The sequence below is a fragment of the Convolutriloba macropyga genome, unplaced genomic scaffold (assembly GCF_964194025.1).
Source record: "Convolutriloba macropyga unplaced genomic scaffold, txConMacr16.3 SCAFFOLD_3802, whole genome shotgun sequence".
Taxonomy (NCBI): Eukaryota; Metazoa; Xenacoelomorpha; order Acoela; family Convolutidae; genus Convolutriloba; species Convolutriloba macropyga.
The window spans coordinates 3437-25299 of NW_027453452.1; the positions used below are offsets into that span (position 1 = coordinate 3437).

General features: G+C 34.1%; 1 protein-coding gene across 1 annotated transcript; it reads left to right on the forward strand.

Annotated features, from left to right (window-relative positions):
* Positions 1–4623: 4623 nt before the first annotated feature.
* Positions 4624–15566, forward strand: LOC142358296 (potassium channel subfamily K member 3-like; the record flags this gene model as incomplete). The annotated part of the gene is made up of 4 exons (XM_075409724.1): positions 4624–4909; positions 10087–10271; positions 10922–11063; positions 15352–15566. Coding segments are annotated over exons 1-4 (768 nt in total), but the record flags the coding sequence as incomplete, so codon positions are not given.
* Between the last annotated feature and the right edge of the window lie 6297 nt (positions 15567–21863).

Here is a 21863-nt window from a genome sequence, read left to right on the forward strand (position 1 = left end):
GTGAGGAGTGAATTTATTGAGCTAACTGTCAATGTAACTTTCAGAGGTTCATTAGGTTCATTCCAGATAAACATTGGCTCCTATTTTGGTGAGTCTTTAAAAGACAACGCCGTTTCCTTAAGGGGGGACGACAGAAGTGAAATAACTGTTTACCTCCCATTGACGTAAACAAGGAATTGATAACGTAAACAACCCCAGGATAACATGCTCAATAGGCATGGGCCCTCACGGCCAAATACGCTTTCAAGCGAGAAAAAATGAAGTTAGCATGTTGATATGGTACCTACGTTCTCTGGGGGGGGGGGGGGGTTGTTGGTGTAGAATTTATGTGAGAATTTAAACTTATGACTTGGCTAGCGTTGTCTGGGGTTTATAATAGATAAAGATTAACTTTATTGCCCAATATATGACTTAGCCTGGGGTTGTTTATGAACCTAAATAAATAAGCATAGCGAACATAAACCACCATTCTCCCCATTATGTAAATGGAATGGTTGTGTCTTACCAACTTAGCTCAAACAATTTTGTAGTCCGGTTTAAATTATGCTGTCTACAAAGAACATGCTTATCAATATGACATTACAATAAATTTGTCGTAAGCGACGTGTTATAAGTTTCAAATGACACGTGTACGTGCAATTGTAATAGATCCTTTGAAATTCTAGGAAGTGCGCAACTTTGAAGGCTCCAAAATGTTGATAAAATCAAAGAGGAACTTTCAATTCGCGTCGTGTTTGATGTCTACCCCATATCAATTGTATTTTCTGCAAATTAAAAAAACGCATAGAGAGGAAATTCCTTTGTTCCTCAATTAGGGTGTAATTTGCGGAAGTCTTAAAATATTGACGTAGCATACGTTAAAAATTGACGCCATTGAAATTGATCAATTGGCGCCCCACATACCAAAAGGAAAAAGCTTCAATATGGTATGTTTGTATTAAATTGATAAGAAAAAAATATATTATAAAAATATATTAGAAAAAATTTAGAAAAAATATATAATACTCGAGGTAATTATTCTTTAAGTTTCATACCTGACATTAACATTGCCCAAAATTCTTGCATGAATTTTAAATCGATCGATCAATCAGCCGCGTTTTGCATTCAGGCTGGTTGAACGAAACTCGAATAAAGTTCTTTTAAGCCTATGGTACCAATTATAACCATTCTCATTATGACAACTGTCACCGGAAATTATATTATTGCTCCGGCCCACTTTGGTGGGGGAGGAACTATTTGCTCAACTGGCTTTTTTTGTTTAGTCAATTTTGGCCGATCGATGTATTTGTCGTCGAGAGTGTCAGTGATATCATTAGAAAGTCCGTACACCATAAGGCATAATTTTTTTGAACTTTCGTTTTTTTAACTTCGTTTTTTCCAGGCGGCTATCGAGGTTTAAAATTTCGTGAACAATAGAATGATATCCGTTCTTTTTCAGTTTTCCGGATTTTTTAATCAAATTTATCGTCAATTTTGGAAAAAAAATGTTATTGGTGTTGCAAAATCTGCTGGAAGTAGAGACCTGAAAACTGCTCAAAAATTTTTGAATACACTCAAAAGAGGGATATTTCCTCCTTTAAAATTGTTCATGAGTGAAATGTTGCCAAATTTTTGCTAATTAAAAAAAACTATTTTCCAAAAGGCAACATTTAATTTCGATTTATTGAAATTTTTTTGCAGATTTATTCGTTTTGGTTACATTTAGAACTATTGCTTGTGAAAATTGGAAACGCTACATTTCAGGGCTATTTTTAGTCTCAGCATGATTTTTGACAATTCAAAATGGTTATGATTCTATTGAGGTGATGTATTTTTCAAAAACTATTTTCCGCAATGAGTTTTTCTTATTTCATCACAGACCAGATTAGTTTCCTTTAGAGGTCAATTATTGACATTTTTTCGTGAAATTGAGGCCTTTTGATCACACAATTTGTTTTTAGAGAAATACTCATGGTTTTTATGGCTTCGATAAGGTGTCTTCGTTAACTTGAATTGAGTTTTTCTATTTGGCCCTCATTTGTTTTTCTATTTGTAATTTAGTAACTGAGTTTCAATAATAAAAGATCCAGTTGGCATCCCTAAAAACTCTAAATGAACTTATCTAAAGCTTTCAGTTGATACCTAATGGCTCTTATGACTTTGAATTTAATTGTTTTAAGAAAAGGTCTGGTTTCATTTAAAACTGAATGCATCTGTTTCTTAGATAGTGTAAGTTTAGTCTCTCTAGCGATTAAATTTTTAACTCATGGTTTCTTGGTTTTGATACCAAGAGATTTCATAGAATTATTGACTTTTGGTTATTTGTCTATTTTTTAATTTGTTTTATGTTGCATTGTCAGATAATCACTTGAATTAAAGTTCCCATTGGCTGTAATCACAATCGAGCAACTAAAATACGTATTGTGTTAACGACTTTGGACCCCTTCTCTTGAAAAATATAATCGATTTTTTTTTTTTAAAAATTTGCCTCTATTTGCTGTTTTTTGTAGCCGTATCACATATTCTAGATGGTGAAACTTCAAAGTGGCTTCCTCTGAAGACAAAGTTGAATGTAATTACTGGTTTCAGATTATAGTTAAGGGTATTAATTACCTTGTATTAAATTGTTTTTGAAAGTTTCGATCAAATTTTTAACTTTGCTCCTTTTTGACAACATATAACTTAGTCGCATTATTGACATGTCCCATCCATTTTTTGTATAACTGAAAGCATTGTGTTTATGCTCTAGGTAATGTTTTGTTTTATCGGCTTTAACACTGTGGTTTTGGATTTTTTTAAAATAATTCATTTTGGTCATTTCTTGTGGTCATTTTTTGCTGTTTTTTTTTGCATAGTCCTTCAAAAAAGAGTGCTCATTGCGTTCATATGCGATCCAAATAAAAACTAATAAACTCTTCAATTGACAGTTTCTAGTTTTTCCCAACTTTGAAATAAGGACGAGTTTCATTGTGATCATTGAAAAACTGCATAGTAATGTCTTGGGCTTGGTATTAGTGAGAATTGTGCCCGATTACAGTTGTAAAATTGAATGGATAAAACTTGATCAAAAAATTGTCTCTAAAATAATCAAATTCAAAAGTTCCCTTTGTCAATTTAATCATCTAATTTGTCTACAGTAAAGTATTTTCGGGATCACTAAAACTACTGATACAGCAAACTTGGAAAATTTGATGCTCTGAAAGAAATTCAGACAGAAAACTCAGGACTTGAAATATATTTTTGTCTAATTTTGGAGACTTGATTCACCTTTCTGCCAAGATTAACCGTTACTTGCTGTAATTACTATACAATTTTTAGGCTATATTTTAAAAATTATAATATTATACTTATCGTTGTTTTATTTTATTTACTTTTTTTTGTAATCTTCATATGTCTACATTTACGTTCATAAATGAATGTATTGTTCGCGATTAGAAACTTCTTCTGAAAGTATTTATCCCTTATGCTCTTTGCTAGCTAGTTTCTGGTTGCAAAATTTTTAGAGCGGTCTATGCTATAATATGGCATCTTGTGTGTTTTGTCATTGACTTAGTTGTCAGAAATTGTATGCAACTTTTCTTCCAATCTTCATTTGTCTCCTCGAGTGAAAACAGATGTTCAAAAGAGATCTTTCTGTCGACTAACTTGCGACGAAAGCAACAGAACAATTGAGTTCTGAAATATACAACAAAATTTTGAGCCTATCATCATTTTTGTTTAGAACTGACAAGTAAATTTCTATTAGAACCCGCTGATTAAAATCATAAGTCAGATATAATTATAACATTCCATTGTTCGAGCACCAATTTCAAATCACAAACAGAGAATCTTTTACTGCTAAGCATAAAAATAACTGCTGAAGTTGCTAATGTTTCTTTTGAATGGTACAATTTTAATCTTCTGGTGTAGTTTTTGCTTTAACAGTCTTTTATATTTTGTTTTGAGATTTTTCCCTCATTTCTGGAAAACATTTAATTCATTTGAGATTGTTTTTAGGTGTATTGAAAATTGCTTTCTTTTAATATGATAAATTGTTCTGTTCTGCATTTTCTTTCTCCAGGAAAAAGTTATCAATACGAAATACCTTTACTGAAAATTTATCGCTTCTTAACTACGAAACAATCATTTAATTGATTAACAATTCCGCTGGTTAAATGTCAGATTTCATCAAAAGATGTCATGACATTTCAATTTCTTTCTCATGCAGCATACGTTGATTCTCCATTTTATTTGTCGGTTTATCTGTTGTATCGACAAATTGTTAAGATTTTGAAAAAAAATAGTGCACAGAGTTTAAGCTTGAGAGTACCAAGGATCCGAACAACATTAATCATGCTTCAAGAGGTATTTAATGACGTATAGTATATATTGATCTTATGGTCACGTATATTTTTTAAGAAGTTTTTGAAGTTGAAATTGAAAACTCAAACTTGAGTCAATCTCAATTCCGAAATATCTGCAGTGCTTTTAACTGCTCTCTGCTTTATCGCTCTCAATTTTAATTGTTTTATGCTGATATTTACCTCGCCAAAATTATCATTTTGCCTGGAAAAGAAAAACAAATAGGTTTTTTCAATGGGCTGATGGCTTGTTTTGTTTGATGCATTCATCTGTTTTTTTTTCTAAACGATGAGGACACAGTTTTTCAATCCGATTGTGTTTTTGTTTTTGATATTTAAACTAATCTTTTCTTTTAGCTACCTGATGTTCGGCGCAGCAGTGTTTGACTTCATAGAATCGGAACACGAGGAGGAACAGAGAGCACAGTTAATAGCATTGGAGAGAAGCATCATAGCCAGGTACAACATCACTGCCAGTGACAGTAAGAAACTGGAACACATCTACGTCAGACTGGTACCCTTCAAGTCTGGAATCCAGTGGAAGTTCACTGGCGCATTCTATTTTGTCCTCACTGTCATCACAACAATAGGTAACTGTAAAGAATAAGGGTCTCGGTATAAATGAAGGGTTTAAAACATGATTAATAAATAAATAATTAAATAAATAATTAAATTCATGAGAATTAATTTAGAGAATTCTTGAAAAGTTTTGACAGAATCACAGCCAAATGTCAGTATCCCATTATCACATAAACAAATTAAACAACAACCCCAGTCTATTAATACTATGTATACTTTAAAAGCAAATTTTTGTACAGAACCTCAGATAATTTATGAAGTTTTATTCTCAAAGGACTTAATAGAACTTCAGAAAGATTAGCCTAAAAAACTGCCTATGATGATTAATACTCCGTTATTGTCACTTTCGGATCAGTACCTCACAGTGTGATAGGCAAGCCACAAGCAAGTACTCCACTTTGTGTAGGAACGTCCTTTGGGTGTGAGACTTTTTTAAAAAGAGATTTTTTCACTAAAACTTGCTTAGGATTTTAAATCCCGACTTTTCTTCTTAATTCCGACTTTTCTTTTACTTTTCTTCCAGTTCTATTCTCTTCTTCAAAAGTCTTAGCTCAAAACTCTTTACTTTTCACCCAGTTTTATCCCTCATCTTCAAAAGTCTTAAGCCCACTTTAAGCCTTCCAGACACGATTTGATTCAAGTTTCCAATACAGCGCTGGCTGAAATGAGCCAGTTAAGTAGACTTCTCTCTGAAGCACGAAACACTGCAGACGAAACATCACAAGATGAACAAGACTTCGTTCAAGTCAGAAACAAACGCAAGCGAACCCGAAATTTTCCAAAAACCAACTCTGAAACAATCAGACCAGTTGCAATAACGATAAATCCGAGACCAACACAAGTTTACTTTGCCCGTTCCATGAGAAATAGTTTCCCTCAACTCAAAATTAATTGCATCAGAGAACTTCCAAACAGCAATGACTTCTTTATCCAACCCGAAGACCAAAGTTCAAGAGAATGTCTGATGAACGCCCCAAATCTACAACTTACTTGACTTTCCTAACACTTCTGTTAACGCCAGAAACACCCTTCCAAAAACCAAAACTAAACCCACTTTTGTAATCGTAAATGTTCATCATAGCATACAAGAAAACGAAGTGAAGGAAGAACTTCTCAACAACAATACTATGAATGTTATCAAGGTGCTTCGGATAACAAGCAGGGCCACCAGAAAACCAACGAAACTGATTCGCGTGATAACAAATTGCTCAAACAATGTAGCAGCCGCAATCAAACATGGCGTTGAAATAGGCTGGATGCTTCACCTCTGCGAGCCAAGTAAAGAACCACCTCACATTAAACAATGCTTGAAATGTCAAAAGTTTGGTCATTCGGCAAGCGACTGCAAATAGGAATTGAGATGTCTACGGTGTGCAGGCAAACACACGGTAAAAAGCTACAATGAATCAAAAGAACAGGCAAAGTGTGCAAACTGTGGTGGCTCACACGCAACTGTGTATAGAGGCTGTCCAGCATATCAGAACGCCGTGACAGAAGCAAACAAGCAGAAACAAGAAAAACGAAATACTCAAGTGCCATTTCAAGGAAAGATACTCAAAACACTCAGTCATTGACCACTACAAAAATTACTGTTCTAGTTGCTGAAGTTCTCAGTAAAATTAGAAACAGTTTCAATACAATATCCTATAGCGATATTATCAGCGTCGTCAGCAACAGTGCCTCCAGAGTGTTTAACGAAAGAATAGATGGTCACAAAATTCACGATATTATTCGGAAAACAAACCTGATGAAAACTTTTAACACAAATACGATTCAGTCAAGCAGCCAACGAAATTTTGCAAATAGACAACATTAAACTTTTACAATGGAACTGTCGTGGCTTAGAAAACAAAATTCATGAACTGTTCTTGTTTCTGACGAAAGAAAATATTCACATTGTTTTCTTAAATGAAGTCAAGAAATGGCAAAAACCTTTCGCACACGAATATTACTTCATTGTAACAGAAGCAAAAGCAAGCAGTTTTCATGGTTCTGTTATCATTGCAAAGAAGGGCATAACGGTCAAAGCGATCAGACCAATAACAACAGCAAGAAACAGTAACGAACAGACATTAGAGATAATTGGTGTGAACTTGGAAACACCAATCATTGGAAACCTATGGATAACCAATGTTTACAGTTCACCCAATCATGAACTAAATATTAATGAAATATTTGACAGCAACCTACAGAACATCTGCGGAGAATTCTGCGGAGAATCTGCGGAGAATTCAATTCCCCTCACCAAGAGCTCAATTGCACATACAACATCAAAAACGGTGAAAAACTGCTGGAAATAATTGATGACGGAAACTTCCAGCTACTGAACAACGGCTATCCAGCCTTTCAATCTGATCAGCATAAGAACCAAAGCATGCTTGATTTACATTTCTGCAGTCTTTCAGTCTTTAAATATTTTGACAATTTTCAAGTATTAGAAGATTTTGGTAACGACTACTCAGCGACACTTACCTCATTGAAGCTTAAAATTCAAACATAATTCGAGTTAAAAGCCAAAGTCAGTTTCGAGAAGTTCGGAAAACATGCGACAGACAATTAGAAAAATTCATGCTTGTAACCACCAAAGCAGCCAAACAAATACAATCTAAAAGAAATAAACCATAGCCTCATCGATCTAATTCATAAATCAATCGAACATTCATACGTAAGCACGAGTCACCAAATTAGTCCAGAGATCATCAATCTAATCAAGCAAAAGAAAAAGATAAGGAGGCAACTAAAAAGTGCAACGAATGACTCTTTCTATCGACTGAGAAAGGAAATCGATTTCTTGCAAAGAGAAATCAGAAGAGCATTCAAACGTTCGGGTTCGGTTGAAGGACAAAATAGAAAAATAATTGAAGCAGCGAAACACTCAGGCAATAAAGGGTTCTGGAAAGCAGTAAAAACCACAAGGATCACATTTACAAATAAATTTTAAAGACAAAATTGCTGTAACTGACCATGAAAAATGTGAAATGTTTAAAAGCCTATTGAGTGAGACAATGAAAGAACACCAATAAGAAAATGAAGACTTACAAATGCATTTTCTCGAGACAGAGCAAAAGACAAAACATCTATTAGAAGCCGATCCAAATGAAACAACTGAAGACAATTTTTTAAACGTTGAAGAGTTCAAAAAAATTTTGAGACGTACAAGTAAATCATGTCCCGGGCCAGACAAAATAAGCTATCAACTACTGAAGGCGCTACCACAAAAATTAAAGCGTTCATAAGGATATTTATTTCCTGCTCAATTAACAATTCTTACGTACCATGCGTTTGGAAAGACTCACAAGTAACAATGCTTCCAAAACCTCAAAAAGACAGGACGAAAGCAGAAAATTACAGACCAATTAGCCTTAACAATTGTGTTGCAAAGGTCTGTGAAACTGTTGTTAAAAATCTCATCCTAGACCACTGTGAAGCAAACAAAGTCTTTGGATCACAACAAAGTGCATACAGAGCAAACAGATGCACAACTGATAATCTCCTTGTTTTGACTCAGCATGTAAGTGAAGCATATCAGTAGTCCGCAAAAGTGGGACTCGTCTGCCTCGATGTAGAAAAAGCTTTTGATGCAGTCTGGAGATTAGGGTTGATTGACAAATTTAACAAAATCAGAATACAGAAAAAAATTATAAAATGGGTGAATTCTTTCCTCTCACAAAGAAACATTTACGTAAAATCAAGAATACAAGAAGCGAGACATTCTCACCAACAGCCGGAGTTCCCCAGGGTAGCGTTGTAGCGCCCATATTGTTCGTAATTTATGTCTCTAACATTCCAGAAACTCCAACAGAAATTTCCCAGTTCGCAGATGACTTTGCATTATTTTACAGGTCAAAGTCCAGTCAGTTAATACAAAGCAAACTCCAAGATTCACTCAATGTACTCATAAAGTGGTGTGATAAGCTGAAAATCAAAATAAATCCCGCCAAAACAAAGTACATGCTATTCAGAAATCCTTCGAAAAGACAAACAAGTCTCAGCCTAAACATCAATGGAAACCAAATTGAAGAAGCGAAAACCATCAAGTTTCTAGGAATAACCATGACGCCCCACCTAAACTGGAATGAACATTGTAAAGACATCACAACCAAAGCAAGCAAGTGAATCTTCCAGTTGTGGCGTCTAAGCAACCTCAATGTTGAGCAGCAAAGTTTACTACTGCTGTACAAGTCCTGGATACAGCCTTTATTTCTATATGCAAACGCTTGCTGGCTCAACCAATCGCAAGCGGTTATCTCTTTCAAGCAAAAAGCGCAAAACAGAGCGCTAAGAATTTGTTTAAAGAAACCTCGATGGTATAGCGTGCAAAAGTTACTTGAAGAATCTAATTCACCTACTATAAGAACCATTCAGATACGACTGGCAAAAGACTACATCAAGCGCGCACAAAAGAACAAAATTGAAACAGTTTTAGGCCTCATAGAAAAGAAAAGGCAATGTCCAAAGAGCAACTGCAAAAGCACATTGAACCTGCTGATTGTTTAGTCTAGCTGATTGATGCTCAGCCCTTCTTCGTCCAGTTCTAGCTTAATTAAAATTCTTTCTTCCCTCTCTCTCTCTCTCTCTTACTTAATTATTCTTTCTTTCTTCCCCCTCTCAGACAAAACTTGCCGTCCTGCCCAACAATGTCCAATAACAACTGCAAACGCGGCTAGCCAGAAGTACTCAACGACAAGTAATAGAAATCAGGAATAGCCAGTAAAAACCCTCCACGGTGTTTATAATGGCTTCGTACCCCAGTAACATTGTACAGTTTAGAGCCAAGGTCACAAATTCAAATTCAAACTCACAAACTCTTGAAACTACTGTTGTAATAAACTTGATTTTTAAGGGTTGTACATGAACTTCTTAATAGAACTTGAGAAAGATTATTAGTTTTCGAAGTCATTTCCAGAAATAAGAGAGTCATTGATTTTAGCTCTCCAAATAGAAAAAGCGTATCAACATTTGTGATTTGAATGTAAGGTTTATAAATATCATTTTATTCTCAATTTTTACCATTAAAAGATATGTCAAAAAAGTTTTAAAAATGAATATGAATTAATTTTTTCATATAGGCTAAAGAAATCGAAAAGTTTGGTTCAACAAAACAAGCGAAGGAAAGAGATCCTTTTTTATCTTATTTTACTGGATTTAAATCGCTTCTTTCTCCTCATTTTAAGGTATTTTGCTGTAGGTTATGGTCACGCGGCTCCAGCCACCGCTATTGGGAAAATGTTCTGTATGGCTTATGCGTTCATTGGGATCCCACTGTCCCTGACTGTGTACCAGGCGGTGGGAGAGAGACTCAACACATTCACTGCTTGGTGGCTAATGCACGCTAAGTCCAAGTTCTTCCACAGACCCAGAGTTGATGTACAGGTAATTGTATTAAAGGTATTATTGATTCAGTAACTCTGATGACGTCCCTGAGAAAATCTGGCATTCGTCGAGCATCACACGTAGCGCTTCCAGATGCAAGTCAGAATTTGGATGCAAGTCAGAATTTCAAGTCAGAATATGCGAATCAAAAATTGCATATAGGAAAAAATGACACTCTAAAATGACACTATAGAGATCTATATCTTGTGTTTCAATAAGAGTAGTCTAATAGTGTTCTGTTTTGACACCCAGCATAGTGGGTTCTTATTTTTTGCCCCTCACACTCAAGTGTTGCTTTTACTAAGAACGTGCTACACAGCAGCATACCAGTTGCAACTGAGTTTCGTGAAAAGGAAAGCTGCACACGGCACCTATACCTCTATACCTCAGGTTGAGGTCGTAGACGAACCTTCGTCTGATCAGACCCTATTTGGGTGAAGTGAGGTGGAATCTGCGCTTAAAATACATAGCATGTCTTGAGTTAATTACTCAAGAAATCTTGATCAGAGATCATTTTAGTCTGTAATCCTCTGTTTAGATGACTTACTATAGATTAAGGGTAAATGAAGTTTACCTCTCATTAAGATAAACCGAGATCACGCCTTCGTTTTTATTCTTTGCTCCTGATCAACATCAGCTTATTTTTGAAGGTGACGCAGACAGAACTGGTGATGGCAGGTTGGAGTGCCTGCAGCCTTGTTCTGTTCGGAGGAGCAGCTGTCTTCTCCCATTATGAACAGTGGACATACTTCGACTCACTCTACTACTGCTACATCACACTCACTACTATCGGTAAGCCAGTCTAGTTTAGGTTCTGGATCGCATTTTATTTGAAAACATCCAAATTGCAAGTTAAACAGTTTTTTCCTCAACACTGCACACAAAAATTCATTTAAAATGGTTGCGAAATTTATAGAAGATATTAGTTCAAATCGGAAAAGCATTAAAGTTTTGCATCCAAATGTCGCTGATATTTGGAGACGTCAACGAATTATGAATACAGGAATAAAAAGGTGCCGAATTTCAAAAAAAATTGTAACGGTTTGTGTTAAACATGTTGCAATTTATCTCAGTACTTCTCCGTAACTTACTCTGCAATCTTAGGTCCTTCATAGCCCTATTTCAAACCACAGAGAACTTAATTGTACCATCATCCAAATTTATTTTTGGGTTAGCAACTTTATGCTACCCTCGGTTTTTTTTGTATACTCAATATATATATTATGGAGAGATACAAAAGTGGTACCCTTGAAAAAGCTCTTGAAAAACTCGATCAGTTTTTCAGAAAACGCTTTAAAAGTTTTTTCTCGAAGCAATTGTGAGCGTTAAGGTTTTCAAAAATTGTCACATTTCTTACCTCTTCACGCTCCATATGGCTTATGTGCATTTTACATTAGAAACCCACTCAATTTGTACAATCTTCATGTGAAACTTTTAATAATCCCTGTAAAATTTATATAAAATTCTAATTTAAATATAAGTTCCAGCAGGTTAAAAGAAAATTTTAGTTAAATCAGTGCAAATAAAATTGGTGCATTTTTCACTTCTTGTTTGATTACAACAAAGTTCAACCAGATGATTCTTAAAGAACTTTTTCTGCATAATTTGTAAATAAAATTATGAGATTTTTTGTCGAAAAAACTAATCATTGACCCTATGACGTCTAAAAGGAGACAAACAGAATAAGAAAGTAAAAGTCATGATTTAACAGTTCTTTTTCAGATGCCTTAAAGTGCTCTGAATCGGAGTACAGATTCAAATAAATAGCACAATTATTCCTTTATAATCGTTGTTCAGTTATATATTTTCACCTCGGCCAGTATAATTAAACCATTATACTTAAACAATTAAACATTTCATCTCAACCTCTATCAGATCAGAATTGCTCCTCAAATATAAAATTCCCTTCCTTTAGAATGGTGATGTGCTTCAGACGGTAGTCAGGCGTAAAAACATTATTTATTATCATAAATATAAAATCATTATCATCAGTATAAAATCAGTATAAAATCATTATCATCAGTATAAAATCAATATCATCAGTATAAAACCAATATAAAATCATTATCATCAGTATATAATCAGTATAAAATCATTATTTAGTAAATCGAACAACGTGAACGAAAGTCAGAACGAATCGATAAAGCAAAAAAAGACTATCGAATCGACTGACAGCAAAACTAACCCAAACTACAATTGAGTACCATAATCAGATAAAGTATTTACATCGTTAAATTGGTCAGCGTATTACCAGAACAAATTGTTAGAAAAATTTTATAAAATTGAAAAGCACTCAAAACACTGAACCAATGTTTTTCTGGGAAATTCACCACAAACTACAATTGAGTACCATAATCATATAAAGTATTTACATCGTTAAACTGGTCAGCGTATTACCAGAACAAAGTGTTAGAAAAATTTTATAAAAATTAAAAGCACTCAAAACACTGAACCAATGTTATTCTGGAAAATTCACCACAAGTTGACATTTAAGATACGTTATCCTCAACGCAGAGTTCAAAACGCTAGCTTAAGTCACCACAACAAATTGTGCAAAGTTTTTAAAATGGTGCCAACCACGAAAACTGGATTTCGCAGTGACCAACAACACATCGGTGGCGCACAAATAACAAGCAACCAAAATTGTAACAAACTTTAAAACCAAAATTGCAGCAAAATTGTAACAAGTGTGACAAACCAAAACTGTAACAAAAAACAGAATTTATTGAAATAGTTTGTTTATTGCAATAAAAACAAGCTCATCGCACATTAAACTTCCTTTAACAGTAACGAAATGCGTAAATTTCGTCTAGATGGACTTTTACAAGAAAATTATCCAAAAAACACAAAAATAAACCGACAAAATAGGCTGAAAAAAAACAAGAAAGGAGGAGTTAATAGTTTATTTAGTCAATTGCTATAAAAATAAAACGGCGTTTCAAAATTAAATTGTTTGTAAGCAACATGATGTATTCTACAAAAAAAACTTTTGAGACCAGATTAATTACAAAACCACTCAAATTGTCTTAAAAAGCTAAATAGACAAAGAATTATAATAATATTACACATTGAAACCTGCTAAAATCTCAGGGTGTTAAAAAAATTCTTGTAAGCTCAGAATTAACTCTAAACCGATGTTAAAAACCAATCGGGCCAAGAAAATTTAAGTCAGAACCAAAAAACCGTTTTGGAATTTGAAAATGCTAAACATACTTCTCGCTTTGGAGAACATTTTTCACGCATTTTCTTCTTGCTCCCTCTCTAAGAGTAAGGTATGGACCAATTCCATTCAATACTCCAGTTCAGCAAACTAAACAAAACAAAAAAAACTCGAGTCGTAAAAGGGGACAGCGCTTTAACAATAGCCATTTGAGTAGCTGATCACGGCGACTAAAATCGGTTATTTGGTATTTGGGAACACTTTCTGTGCAAAGCTTAGCTAATGCAAATCCCCAAGTTTCACTTTATGAAATTGTTGCTAAATTTGTTGTTAATACCTTGTAGCATTAGGAAAATTGATTGATTACAACTTATCTGCATTATATGTTTTGTTGTTTCAGAAAGCTTGTATCAGTAAATGTAGAGCCTCTAACTTCTCGAGGTCAAAAAATGTCAAAAAATGAAATAGAATAAATAATTTTTCTTGTTGTTGGTGATGTTTCTGTGTTGTCCTTTCCTCGTTAAGTCTAAATTCTGTTGCATTTGTTATAAATCATGAGTTTAATCTGCTAGTGCCAGTATTGTACTATGGTAGCAGCAGAAATGCTCCTGTCTTGATCCAGTTTTTTCATGAACACATCCTTTTTCCCATTTTTTAATGCAACTTTTATGCTTCATGATTTTATGACATAGAATAATCGAACAATGTCGTGGCACGAATATGAAGCTGCTCGATGTTCAGGCGAAGAACGTTTTTCTCTAAAAAAAGATTTTCAGAAATTGTTCTCTGACTCAAAAACTTTTTAGCTACACTTCGAACTTTAGAGCAACTTTGAAGCTTGGAATTTTTCAAGTTTAGCTCATGAAAAGTTTAATTAAATCAATTTTTGAAAGTTAGAGCAAATGAGAGCTGTAGCAATCCGATTAGGGTCAAGATGTTAACTATTTTAAAGGACACACACTTGAGGCATGGTTTTATGGTAGCGGAATTGTAGTGCCTTGCTGAATTTTCAGCGTAATAGAATCCAAGTTGTTGAGTAAAGTTCATTTAAGGCTTCCAACTTTTTTGCATTTGTCCCTCCAGGATGTTTTCTGTTCAATTGTTTTTTTAAATCTCCATTACATTTATTTTGTGAACAAACAATTTTTTTTAAATAATTTTTTATTTATATTTTTAGGGGATAAAAGAAAATAACTGAAAACTTTTGGAAAAAGCATTAACCCTGTTGACTAATATCTTTTGAATGATATCAGACTAAATTATTTCGTTAAATTAAAACTCATGGCTATCAGAGTTTGTCAAAGCAAATTGAGAGTAGTGCACAAAGTTCATGAACTTCTGCCTCTTTTTAATGCTTTACATTTTTTCAGCTGATATTTAGTAAATATATGCAGTTTTCGACTTAATCTGCATGACAGTGTCATCTGAACCGCCGATTGTTAGAAGATTTATAATTACAGCTTCTGAGGCAAAATGCGCAACTACAATAATTTAAATCTAATGTCTTGAGATCGATTGACAACACTCACTATTCAAATATTGGCTATTACTGTTAAAGAGGTAGAAGAAATGCAAAAAAGCAACTTTAGGTACCTAGTCCGCTCAGCTTGTAACGAGCGGACATTTTGCTTTGTTACAATACTCTCAAAAAGTCAGATAAGATTACCCGACTTATGTAGAGGCTCAAGTAAAATTCAAATTTATAGATACCTGAAACAGACCTGAACTGTAGTTCAATTATTTTTTAACCTGATCTTTTTTAGGTGTAATAACCTGAAAAAGTAGGATTCGCTGATTTATGCATTGCATCGATCGAATTTATGCCTCGATGAAACTGAGTATATAAATAAAGCGCACGTGATATACTTATTAACACTTACCTTATTCACTACTCATTCGTGTTGTTTACATTTAATTTAGGTTTCGGAGACTACATAGCCCTTCAGAATGACGATGCCCTGCAGAAGGAGCCCAAGTATGTCTTCTTCAGCATATTGTACATCATGGTGGCACTCTGCGTAGTCGCCTCCTCCATCAACCTCCTAGTGCTCAAATTCCTCACTATGAACACTATGGATGAGAAGGAGAGTGCTCAAATTGAGGCCAGGAAACACTTCTCAAATGTTCTCAGACAGGTCTGTCACTATTACAAATATATTCACGTGGTACAGTAATTAGAATACCATATACCCAGTGAAATGAGACGACCCGTGGGTTGAAGTTTTACACTATTTTAGGCTTTATTGTTAAAAGCCCTATTCTTGCGACTTTTTTTCAGAAACTTTCAGCGTTGATACCTCGACCCGGGGATGCACGTCCATAGTCTGGAGCTCGAGTTCATCAAAGGCCCAATAGGTCAAGATTGAGAGTAAAATTGACTTTAATTACATAGCCGAGGACACTAATTGAAGTTGAGCCAAGTTCCTTTCATAATTCGAGCCAGTTTCTTTTCATTGAAAATGGGTGTTTCCAAAAGATTTTTCCTGGCATCGTGGCAAAGATCTTAACAACTTTGGAAAAATAAGGGAGGCTTTAGGGATCTTTATGTGTACATTTTAATGATAATTTTTGTCTTGATTTAATAAGATTTTGTTAAAATAATTAGTATTCTGTGTTGAATAGAAAGATCTTCCAAGTTCGTACATATCATGATGTTCTTCTACCAACAGTCTTATAATCATATAGTAAGTCCCATTCCACTCAGCTGGCACCCAAATTTTATTATATCTTCGTATGAACAACGTCAGCGTATATACAAACACGGAAGTTTCTTCAAGATGTTTCAGGAAAATACTTTATCGAGACGTTATCAAATCATGTCTAGATTTATAATGAAAAATTATCTCAATAAGAGTTTTCTCAGGCATCCCGTTTTGCCAGGAAAATCTGGACCTAGCATGTCTTGGCATGGTGAGTCATGTCTCGTGGCACATCTGATCCTCATCTGATACCTCGAACAGTCTTCGTTTAGGATTCATACTTCTTGTTCCGGATTCCCGATAGTGGCTGAAGCTTTATCTCGTTGACAAGACAATTTTTGCTGTGAATTTTATTGAATACGTCAGATTGCTAACGAAAAAGAAAAACGCGATCTTTTCAATGTTCCGCTTGGAAACGTCGATTTTCTTCTTCTTGAACAAAAGAAATAACAGTTTTTTTGGAAAAATGAGTAAAATGTGTAAGTTAGATGCATACAAAAATTTATCAGATATTTTTTTATCAGACACAAAAAAAGGCTGATAAGTTTTCTTTAAAAAAAATTCTTTCTCTTACGATTACAAAAAATGATTCTGACATGGTATTGGCATTAAATATCCGCAATGAACAAGTCAAAAGTTCATTTATTGATGAGGTCACAATTTTTTATTTCAACACCTAAACGAGTTCAACAGTCCCATTTTTGCTCAGTTTTCAGCACAGTGTTTCAGATGTCTGCAAAATATATGATTGAAAATTATTTTCTCCGGCCGGTTGAGTTTTCTTATTCTCGAAGTTTTTCGCTAAAAGCTACCATATTGAAAAAAATGGACAATTATTCAAACCATAGCTAAATTTTGCTGTTAGGAACTCTGCAATTGTTCACAGAATTATGAGAATTTGAGAAATTTGATAAAAATTTATTGCTTTTTGAGTTTAAAAAATCAGTATCATCAGACACCTCATTTTCTGAGTCTTAAAATAGATTTCAATTTTTAGTGGTGATTTTTAAATCTAAATCCACATAGTGACAATCTATTGCTCCACTGAGCTCAAAAAGGTAATCCCATGCGTTTCTGATTCGAAAAGTCTGTGATGAGTACCTTTAAAGAAATCATTACTGCTTTATACAGGCCCCTTCCTTTAATTCAAAATCGCCCTCCTTATTTTAGGTTTGTGGATTTAACTTACGGAAACTTGAACTACACTTATGCTAATCCGTCAGCGTTTTTCATAGAACGCTATTAGAGCGATTTAATGGAAAACACTGACAATACAAATCGGTGAACACTTGCAGTGTTCTGTCATAGAATTTTCGAAAGCATAAACAATTGACTCTATAATCTTTATTTCTAATATTTCATCTAACTATAAAGTCCTTTATTCAAAGCAATATTGAAACGACTGCTTACTTGCTTAGTCGCTGATTAAATACACAAAGATCCCCTTTCTCATAATTGCCGTAAATTTATCTAATCAAGGGCTACTTATTCTTCTTCGACAAAATATATTTAAGATCTTTATCGAGTTAAGGCAAACATATCGTTTTTCGGATTAGAGCCAAATTTTGGTGACCTATGACCTAATTGCAATAATGTAAACATATTCATTTTCAATTAGAACAAAGATGATAAAACTGTTGATTGAAATCGAAAATATAAGTATGCACATATCCATATTCTGTTTTCATTTTCACTTTCAAACAATTTTCTATAAAACATTGTCATCAACCGAGACTCTTTACATGCATCCTCGTCCTGTTCTCCTATAGAATACAGGACTCGACTTCAAATGCAAAGCTGACTCCCAAAACTTTCTGCTGGACAAAGCAGGTAAAAATTGAGAAAATTATTTTTTCTGAAACCCAAAATTATTTCTTTTAAGCGCGGGGATTTTTGGGAGAATATTTACTTCCATTTTAAATAGACAGAAATGGGAAAACTTCTGAAATATCTTCTTTCACAAGTTCCCCTAATCAGTTTCCCAAGCCTAACTTGAATCAAGTCCCCATAAAAACTGAGAGAATACTTCTCCGAAACTTTAAATCAGTATTCAAAATTGAGGAAAAAATTGTTTTTTTTTTACCATAGTTTCCCTTTTATTGAAAGGGGAATTTTTCTGAAATTAATTTTTATTGCCAAAAATTCCACTGATCAAGTTTGTACGCCTAACTTTATCAAAGACACATTTGGTTATTGCATATTAATCCACGTTTACATTTAAACCAGTTACACCCGCTTTTGTGCTATGGAAAAGATACACAAATTGTCAATCGAGCGCCCAAGAGCGTCCACGCACAAATCGAGCGCCCGGGCCTTTGGCGTAATTATAGAGTAATTAAAACCATGCTGTATAATAGTTTGTGGAATCTAATTACTCAAATCGCGAAATCTAAATACTTTTGCTTGTGAAAAACACCTACAGTAATCCGTCAGTGTATTTCAAAAACGCTTTTGTGAAAAGCAATGACTTATTCCCCAAAATTATTTCAACCAAAACCAAGTTGTTTTTTTCACATTTTGTAGGGCTTATCAGCACAAATAAATGTCGTCATCCTGTTTTGGGGCAAATTTGCATACGGAAGGAGAGTATTGACTGATGATCACACCCTCACAATTCTTATGACGTGCTTCCATCATTACTTTTTTGTTGTTATAAAAAATTAGGCTTTGATCAATTTTGTTTAAATTTTTTTCTTCGAAGAGATGAAACTCCAGTTTTACAAATTGTACAGAAAACGACAAAGAGGAACCAAATGATTTGTCAACTTAGGGTTTGTTCAGACTATTTTTCAATTAATAAATACAAAAAGTTCCATGTATAGTTATGACCTTGTTCAGGCAGAAACTGCTTTTATTCGCAATCTTGTTTTATAGTCAAGATTGGATGTGCTTTTTGGAATATTTATAGAATTGCCGTATTGGGTGTTTTTATGAACAATTACTCAGTTAGGAGTAACAGATCAAGAAACGTTCTGCTATCTATCAATTTTGTGAAGTTTTGCACAAAAAGTCATTGAATGTAAAAGTTTTAAAAATTAGTTCAGCAAATAAAAATAGGTTTCGCGTACAAGGCGTTTTTTTCTGTCACTAGAAACAATAAATATTTTTAACAAAGAAAACTAGTTTGTCACTTTTTGAGGTGTGTGAGAAATATTTTTGTGCATATAGTAATGTTCACTTGACTTGGAAAGACTGCAGTGGCTGCAAGCAGAGAGAAACTGACTGATTAAGACCTTTTAATTTCCCCTTTTTTAGAAAAAAATTCAAAATTTGATCTTGGTTTCAGTAGCTTTGACATTAACATCATATCAAATTTTGGCCCAGCTGGAATAATTGAATATTGTTAATTAACGTTTACAGTTATATTAAACAAAGTTAATGGTAAATTTTTTTGTTCCCCAATTTTTTTCCACGTCCCATTACTAAAATTGTAGAACTTGAAGCTTACTCTTCAGATTTACTATTCAGATTTACTTAGAGTTCCGTTTTATTTATTCCCAATCCAATCAAAGATCGAAAACTTTCATCATTTCCGTTTTCAATGGTTTAATTGACTGAAAACCATAATCATATTTATGATTTATTCTGGATTGATTCAGTCAAATTCTGTTTGTAGCAAAACGCTTTTTGTTTATCGTAACCTTCTTCGCAAAAGATTTTGGAACATTTCAGAAGTGTTAAAACTATGTCTTAAGATTAAGAATTAATATTTTGCATATTTATCTGATATGCTCAGATCAGAAGTTTCATCATTTTCTCAAATTTTATACTGTGAACACTCTGAATAGTTGTTCTGGTTTTTTTCTGGACATAGAGAACTACTTTTTTGATGTAAATAAGCTGTTTCAGTACTGTTTTTACAAGTTACCCGGGTCGAGGTTTGGCGATAAAATTTCGAAAGAAATGTGGTGAAGTACGGTGAAAAAAATAATAATTTCACCGCGTATTTCTTAAATCTTTTTACGGTGAATTGCAATTCTTATTCCACTTCGCCAACTTTCACATGCTGCTATGATGCTTCTTGTGAATTTAACTCAGATTAAGTAAACATTGGAAAGAAAATGCGGTGAATTTTTGTAAGAAATGCGGTGAATTTTTGTAAGAAATGCGATAAAATGCGGTGAATTATTTTTTTTCACCGCATTTCTTACATTAATATGCCACAAAAGTTGATGCGGTGAATTTTTGTATGAAATGCGGTGAATTTCCCGGTGAACTTTTGTAAGAAATGCGGTGAAATATTTTTTCACCGCATTCACCCCAATCACCACATTTCTTACAAAATGTCAACGCCTTCATCGCATTTCAAAAATTCACCCAAAAACCTCGACCCAGGTAATATTGAAAACGCAGGTTCAGTACTGAAAGACTCTGGGTGGTCAGCCCGTGTTGCACTAGTTGAATATCTCGTTAAAATTAGTCACCTCATTTGAGATTCAATTATCTTTAATTGAACTGTAATTAAGTTTATCTTCTTTATTTCCCATTCTAATGATAAAATTATTTCCGGAAATGTATGTATGAAATGAATTTCCCACCGCCTAGTTTGCATCGATGTTTGAAAAACAAGTACTCTGAAGTACAATGTATAGTGAAATTAGATTTATATTTAAGTTTGATGTGTGCGTATGTGTGTTGTGTGGGTGTTTGCCCGGTGTGTGTGTGGGTGTGCTGAGCATATGAATTCATTGGTCCTCAGTGAGTTTCTAATTTAAAATTAATTTGACAGAAATGAGACCCATAAATCTACGTCTGACGTTCTGCTGTTGACATTGACAGACATTTTGAGTGTCTCTCTTTGCCTCAATTGTGCAAATGCATTTTGAAATCTAAGCTCCACGTAGGGTTCATACTATTCCAGGAATCGGGTTTATTCAATCAATTCACTTCCGCAATGGGGAAATAGGATTGAAGTGTTAACTGAATTTGAGGGAATCTATAATTTAAAAGGCTCCTTAGTTCAAATTTGCAAGCTCTGCATTAATGAAAATAGCACAAAAGATGGATTCAATTTTAACACACGCAAAAGAACAGCGGCTGCTAGAAGTTCTTCTCGCATTGACAATTTTTTAACCCGTTTAGTCTTGCACGAGCTACTTATGTACTTATTTGACATCAAATCATTCAAAATAATAATAATACAACTTTCAAAAAAGTTTTAAAAATTTTTGGAACGATGGATTCGGATAGTATTCAATTTCAATCTAGGTACTCTACTGAAATCAAGAAACACAAAGCGAGATTAAATTTTGCTACTTGATGTTTAGGCCGGTCAAAGAGAGCATACCTGACGCAAGGGCCTACTTTTGATTTTTCCAATCTATTTTTTCAATCTAATATGCATGTTTGCAAGAAAATACGCAAAGATCGAAACAAACTAAACGACAATCAACTTACGTTACTAGCATACTACAACAATGGAATTAAAATTTAGTTGAAGTGACTTTGTGACACTTGGGCAGTTTCTACTGAGAGGGCACTTAGCTAAGAAGAAGTGCCATTAGTTAAAACAATCCCAGACTTTGATCACAGACTATTTGTGTACTGACCAGTACATTTGATCTGTAAACCCATCATGGTTTCTCACGTGTACTTGAACTTTCTCAATTTACTGGAATTTTTCGGAAAAGTTACCGGAAGCTCTCGGAAAAGCAGAGTGTTGAATATCTGGGAGTTATTTGTGGCAATAAAACTAATTTATCAAGAAAACGTCAAATTGCTATCGAGCACAAT